This window comes from Epinephelus moara, chromosome 5, assembly GCF_006386435.1.
Source record: "Epinephelus moara isolate mb chromosome 5, YSFRI_EMoa_1.0, whole genome shotgun sequence".
Lineage (NCBI taxonomy): Eukaryota > Metazoa > Chordata > Actinopteri > Perciformes > Serranidae > Epinephelus > Epinephelus moara.
In genome coordinates this window covers 34,145,548-34,153,063 of record NC_065510.1, presented here as the reverse complement: position 1 = coordinate 34,153,063, position 7,516 = coordinate 34,145,548, and the positions used below count along the sequence as shown (strand labels likewise).

At 40.9% G+C, this 7,516-nt stretch overlaps 1 protein-coding gene across 1 annotated transcript in view; it reads left to right on the top strand.

Moving 5' to 3' along the window:
* The first annotated feature begins 2,517 nt into the window (after positions 1 to 2,517).
* Positions 2,518 to 7,516, top strand: part of LOC126389729 (sphingosine kinase 1-like) — a 55,897-nt gene continuing 50,898 nt past the window's right edge. The window contains exon 1 of the mRNA XM_050043557.1: positions 2,518 to 3,022. Coding sequence (XP_049899514.1) covers positions 2,599 to 3,022 — 424 coding nt within the window. The 5' untranslated portion in view covers positions 2,518 to 2,598. The remainder of the gene's footprint in view (positions 3,023 to 7,516) is intronic.

Sequence of the window (7,516 nt, the reverse complement as noted above, 5' to 3'; positions counted from 1 at the left end):
GGGAAATCTAATTAAATACAAAGAGCTGCACTCCCCGTCTCTAATCTTCTGAGGTCATTTGTTGCTACAGTGTTTGATAAGGATGTTGCGTCAGTGTTCAGCAATCATGTAAGGCACAATCCATCTTTGAAGGGCAGAGAAACTTCTAGACAAGAGGCATTTAGTTTTAATTTCTGAAATAGCTTTTTGTATTCTTACTGTACCCATTTAGTATATTAACTCTCAAAGTTTTTTTAAGATATGATTAACAGACGTGCATTTTGTCAGACTGAAGGGATACTGAAATGTTAGTGCAATATGTAACATGATTCTGGCTCCATGTAAATCATTAATTGCATTTTACAGTGTCACAATACAGTATGGTCACAATGCCTCAGATAACTGTATAGGAAGTGTTCAGAAAAGAACATTGCTTGTATTATTGATACGAATAGTGATAGCAGATATTCTGTACATTTGTCTCAGGTGTCAAAAGACAAGGTCAGTTAACAAGCTTTTTTAAATTGGCCTTTGTCCCAGAAGACATTTTGATATACCACAGAGGGAATATCATGAGTGTAAATAATACAATTAATGACAGATAAATTAAATTTGCTTGATTTTCAGGGTCTTGCTTTTGTGCCTGCTGGCTCGCTGTCACACTGCTATGACTTACTGGGACACTTAAATAGAGCAGAGCCATTATTGCTTATGTTAAGCATGTAAGACCACAGCAACCCCACGTCACTTCATGAAGGACAGATTGTCTTCATTAACATAGCCTGTAAATAATAATAGAATATTATTAATAGAATACTATGTTATTAATATGGTAAATACAGATAATTAGTCCAAATTATTTTATTGTGATAATGATTACAGTGTCTAACCTGGTATTTCCCTGATAGCACCACTAGAGGGCAGCAGACCGCCTCTCTTCAACGGGCAGAACTAATGAACAGCAAAGTTCAACCTGAGATGCGGCTGAGCAGAGATGCGTCAAGTCAGCAGGAGACACCCGCAACTGCTCAGAGAAACTGTCGGTTATGATCTTAAAAATAAAAGCATGAACTGGTCCTTTGATATTCTCTGTGGATTATGACAGTATATGTGGAGTAAATCAGTGACTAAAAATGACTGGTTAGAAGTGAACTACTAAATTACCTTCTCTAAAAAAGTGTTTAATCGTACTGAATTGAGAGTGTGGCTACGACCCATTCAGACTCACAGTAGTGCTGTTTTCTGCCTATCACCTTGTTAATTATAACTCATTATATTCACCTAATGTCTCCTACATCACAGGCTGATTAATGGAAAATACATGCACCATGACCATGTTCAATGCTTATTAAGAACCCACTGATACTGTCACTAACACCCAGCAAGGCTGGATTGTTGAATGGGCAAAGTGGGCAACTTCTCTGGGGCCCCTGAAAGCTTGTATAGGCTGGTTTGTGCAAGAAGAGTTGGGTGCTCTGCTGATGCATCCATGTGCTCTCTGGGGTTTGTTGTGCTGTTCACCTTTATGCTACACCTGTTGCTGTAGAAACGACAGTGGTTTACATGATGTTGCAAGAGCCAGTCTCAGCTCGGTGCTTCGTTGTGAACTGTATTGTTGCATGACGTTGCAAGGCCATTTAGTTGCAAATGGGTGCACGCAGTTGCAAGTTGCAAGTCATTGCAAGGGGAATCTTGGGTCTGAAGGCTGCTTAAGGCCACCAGCACATCAAAAATTTCATTAAATATCTTAACATCTGCCTCATGTATTGGCTCAAAGTTTTGGTGATCCCCTGACTTTTTCCTAATGCCATCCAGAGTTTGGCATTTGGGGTCTTTTAGTGAAATGTCTTGTCAATTATTAGATGATTTGCCATGTGATATGGTACAAATATTCATGTCCCTCTTGGGAATAATCAGGAATAACATCATGCCTAATGACATTGCCTCAGCTGTACTTTGTGTTTAGTGACAAATCTAAGCATGCTAACACATTAAACTAGGATAATGAACATGGCAAACATTATATCTGCCAAACATCAGCATTTTAGCATAGTCAATCAGTGTTATATTATGAGGAATATTATTTTATTGACATGTTAGATGTGTTTGCAGTGAGATATTATTGAGTTTCTATAGTGACTTTGTTGTTGTAAACATGGCTGTTGCTGCCATGGACTGTGTAAAACTATGCCGTGTATCTGACCTATAAGGAAAATGTCAGGAAGTGTGTGCATGCGTGTGGAGGAGAGAAGGAGAGGGAGAGAGGGAGATGCTTATAGAGAGATATAGTGTGTTATTAGTTACTGTTTATGCCATTGTTATGCTTCTGTGTACGTAGTAGTTGCAAGTCACTGCAAGGGGAATCTTTAGCAAGGCTTTAGTGTCCCCAGTGGTACCTAAACACATCTTAACTATGTAACTATGGCTCTTATTTTGAAATGTAGACGGAAGTGGTGCGTTCGATTCCGTTTTTCTTGACACCGGTCCGAGCAGCAGGCTGTCAGCCGCAGTTCAGTAGTCTCCACTTCGCTCGCACCATTCAGGCGGGTAGCTATGTGACAGAGAGGCTGCTGCTTTATCCCGGACCCCCCGCGTCTCGGTCTCCCCCGTCCGCTCAGGATGGACCCGAGGAGAGCTGAACCGGACCGCTACACCAGCATCAACCCGGTATCGCTGTACGGGGAATTCACAGTCACTGGTAACCGAAAAGTCAGGTGTGCCGTGAGCTTGACCGAGAGCGACCTTATCGTCCAGAAGCTCACTTCGGCACCTGTCGGGCGGAACAAGGTGGTGCTCAGCCTGAAGGACTGCGTCGGTTGCCGGGCTTACCGGGAGGATGACAACGCGGACCCCGCAGCGTACTTGGCAGTCTACTTCTACCCGCTCAAACGCCGCTGGATGAGTTCCGGGGTGTCGCGGCAGAGAGCGGAGCAGTGCTTTCGCCTCGCCGCGCTCCAGGACCCACGCGCTAACCTGGAGGAGGCGGAGAAGTGGGCTCGCGCTGTCCGAGAACGTTCTGCAAGGCAACGGTACCTAAGAGACGGTGAGTGTCCGTTAGCAACAAGAGGGTAAAGTTTACTGTCAGCACTCTAAAGTTACATTAAAGCTATGTGTCCTGGGGCAGGAATAGATACCGGCTGAATGACTGAGTGTATCTACACGTGTTCATCAAGTGACAATGTAGATAGAGAAACTAACATGTATTTCAATGAGCTGTGGCACCTTACGGCAATAACCCCCAGGTATCTCCACTCTCTCTGCATTGTATTGATTAGTAAGCAGTTTCAGTAACTTATAAAACTGTACCATAAGGCAACAACATATTGCTACTGAAATAATACATATTAAATCAGTTCTCAACTTGGGGACCTTCATGGGGCGTCAAGATTAGGTCTGCTGGTGTTGTCTTAATGGGCAACTTCGGTATTATTCAACTTGGACCCCATTTTCTCATTTTCTTTATGGCTACAATAGTTTTTGAAAACTAAGACTGCTGCAGTTGGCAGCAGTGAAACAGGCTGCAATGTCACCACTTGGGGCAATTGTGCATCATCAGTTTTCATCCACTAAAATTGCTTGTTTTTGCCACTGACAGGCCCAGATTGTTATTTGAAGTGTCTGGTAATAATGGAAATGATCCCTACACAGACATATCTTTTTTGTTGATGTGAGATCCTTTGTGTTTTATCAGAAACAGCCTTGAAATCGCCACTGCCAAAGCCACCAGATTCCATTTAAATAAAGAGTAGTTTTATTATCGTAAAACACACTTCACTGAAAGTCCACAAAAAACAAAATAAAGCTTACAAATGCTGTCTTGGTTCGATTTTCACTGTTTCACAATCACCAACTCTGGTTTGGTGGAAATAAACCCTTAATTCACCTAGTTAGATGTGAAAATATGCTGGCTCTATACATAATACAATTAGTGTTTATTTAAATGGAGTCTGGTGGGTTTGGCACTGGCAATTTCAAAGCTGTTTTTGGTCAAACAAAAAGGAACTTACTTGTTAACACAAGCTCTGTCTCTGCAAGGATCCTTTCCATAATGTTGTTAGACACTTATAATAATAATCTGAGCCTGTCCGTGACAAGAACACACACTTTTAGTGGACATATATTGAGAGTGCGCTATTGCCCCAAGTGATTACATTGCAGCTTGTTTCACTGCAACCAACTGCAGCCCTCTCACTCAGTACTGGACCAGTTTCAAAAGTTGTTGTTCTCATGAGTCACTTTAACACCCAGTTTAAAAATACAGAAGTTACCCTTTCAAGACTCATTTGCCTTCTGTTTGCAACCAGTCATTTTATCATTGCAGACTGAAAGGATGTTAAGTCTGACTTTACATCCATCTCCAAAATGAATCAGCAAAACTGATAAGCTATATTGATTATTTTGATTATACTGATTCATCTGCTAATTATGTTCAAGATTAAACATGTGTTTAGTCTATGTCAGCAAATAGTCAGAGCTTTTTAGGTTACCATCACATATGACACAGCAAAGCAGCACATCCTCACAAATGAGATGCTGGAACCTATGAGAATGCTTAAAAGATGACTTAAATGATTAGACAATCATCAAAATAGCTGTTGATTATCAGGCCATCAATTTACAGATTAATCCCTCTATGGGCTCTTTTGTATTAGTCACATTAGAGAAATGACCTCCATGACCTGTAGTGAGGAGAGGTACCAAGGCTTCTCCCTTATGATTAAATAAACTAATTAACTAAGTGCATTTTTGAAAGAATACCAGTACAAATACTGCAGCCATACTGCCTACATGTGTACAAACTCTACTGTCTGATACTATAGGTACTACTATATAAATGTGATTATAATACTCCTTTAAGAGTAGGAGTGATTGTGCAGGACACAAATAACATCTATTGCGTACCACATTATACTGTAGCTTCATTACAGGAATGTCTAATAGTGATGAAATTTAAGGTAGAGATAATATTGAGTTTCCATCTGACTGTTACAGTCATTGTTTTTAAAGTGTTGCCTCCTGCAGTCATCTTTTGGGCCAAGTAGTGCCAACCCTTGTCTTTTATCAGTTTCAGTCAAACCACAACACTATAGGAAATATTCAATCACAATGTCACTTACAATATTTAATTATTTCAACTGTAATTATTGACATAGATTTTGCCCTACAGCTATGTAAATATCTACTAGTATTCTTTGCTTATTTTCTGTACCAATCTGGTTTCTCATCACATCATCAGCCCCACCTAAAGGCTGTTGTTCCGTTACCTTTTATCCTTAAATGAATAAAACAACAGGAGTGGTCTGGTACAGAGAGTCACATTTCAGTAACAGAGTTCAAACAAACCCTCTTGATGTAAAAGATACTTGAAACACAAGAGATTACTGCTATTGAGTTCACATCATGTCAAGACATGTCATGAGGTATTCTGCATAGAACCGGAATCTTATCTCCTAAGTTTCACAGAATATGATCGACCTTTCACCTGCTCCTTATATGAATAAAACAATAGGACTGGTGTGGTATGGAGAGTCACCTTACAGTAACTCCAGTCTGCAAACGAACTGTTTGAATATAAAGGATACCTGAGAAACGTGAGGCAATATTACTGCTATTGAGTTCATGTAGTGCCAGAGGTGTAATTACTCCAGTGGGGAATGTTCTCTAATTGGAGATTTCTAAAGATAAGTTATCTCATTATTTGTCCTCCTGCTGTCCCAGCTCGACGCAGAAAAACATAAAACGCCATTTTTTGCCTCACACAAACTTTTCCCTCCACACAGCCATGGTATCACTGGCACTCTCTGACCCAGATAGCATTCTCCCATTTGCACAAATGTATTTTTAACGAGACAAAATATGCTGCAATTGTATACTGCCTGTCACTGTCAGAAGGGGAAAGAGCAAGTGAGAAGACTGTATTATATTCTTTGAAGCACATTGTGAGTCACTACACTGCCTAGATAACCTGAGACAGTGACTAAGCAAGTTTTCTACCTTGGGACAGAGAACCAAACACAAATGTCTCCATGGCTTCACTTGCTCTGTAGTCACATAATACACCCCGACTGTACCACCACCCTGTTGATCCGCACTTAAAAACCCAGTCTTTTGCTGTGAAACACCTGCTGTGTCTGGAGGCATTTTTGCAGACATGATTTTATGTCCTGCTCGAAAGAACTGTAATCCCAATGGATGCAAAGTGGAATGTTAGAAACTGGAGCTGGAACAATTGACCTTGCACTTAGCTTAGCTACTGATGCTACACCTGTCATGTTGCACAAAAATATACAAAATCAGGCTTTTCATATCTAGCTAACAATCGACTTTTTTTGTCAGCTGAAGTTGAGACTGTCGCTAGCAGATTTGATTGGATTAAGCTAGTTAGCTGATTTACATCTGCTCAGTGAGTTGCTTTTAGCAACATAAAGCATGTAAAGCACAACGTTAGTGCAGATGGATGAGACTGTGGACAAAGCCGATTCAAATATGCTTGCTGAACGGGTGTATTGATAAAGTGCAACATTAGTTTTCTTCAACTGGAGTAATATTCACTTCCCTGTCTCTACCACAGCCTGTCAGCTCTGCTGTCGGCTCTGTTTTTATGTGTACGTGTGTGTGTGTGTGTGTGTGTGCGCGTGTGTGTGTGCGCGCGTGCTTGTGTGGAGGAGCAGCCCCGACGCACAGACAGCAAAAGGAGAGCATGATAATAAATTACACCAAAACATTAAAAAGTAGGCTAACAGTTGCAGATAAATGAGCCAGTAATCTTGGAGCTTGTCGATAAGTAATTTAGCGCCAGAGCCTCTTCAGTGCAGACGAGATTAGTGGCATTTATTAAAAGATCGATCTTGGATCTTATGAATCGATATCGGAACATTCAAATGTAAGTTCGATTTGAATCCATTGAATCAATTGTTTTAACCAGAGACCACTGATATACTGAGACGGCCCTCTTTAGATTCATTTCCTATATCTGTGTCACCCGGGTCTCGCCACTGCCCCCCTTCTTTAGGAGACAAGCAGCGGTCCTGAGTCCATTTATTCCAATGGGAAAAGTGAATGTGAGTACAGATTAAGACCATTCCCTTTGCTCCATAGTTACTGAAGTAAAGTCCCAACCTGACGCTGAAATGGCGTGTCTCTGTTTTAGCAACAAACTCTTGCCAGATCTGGCAACAACTGATGTGATCTTACACTGTGTTATATTGTTTTAAGTCTGCTTTCATCCATCCACACAATGTATATTATACTTCCAAATGAGGTGGGGGTATGTGGGGGAGAAATTACCATGTCCACTCAGGAAACTGGAAGTATGTGCCATTTTGTACCATTGACGAAACTTGTAATGGGTTATCTATTTGTTAAAGAGTATCTTTGTTTTGCCATTGTTATTACTCCTCCCATCGCGGCGCTCATTGGTTGGTTTTTAATTTAATTAGGAAACTGCCATTTCATGTCACAATGCCAGACAAGTTAGTCAACTCGAAGTGGGCAGATTCAAAGATCTGGATAGAGGCAACTGACCTACTATGGCCCA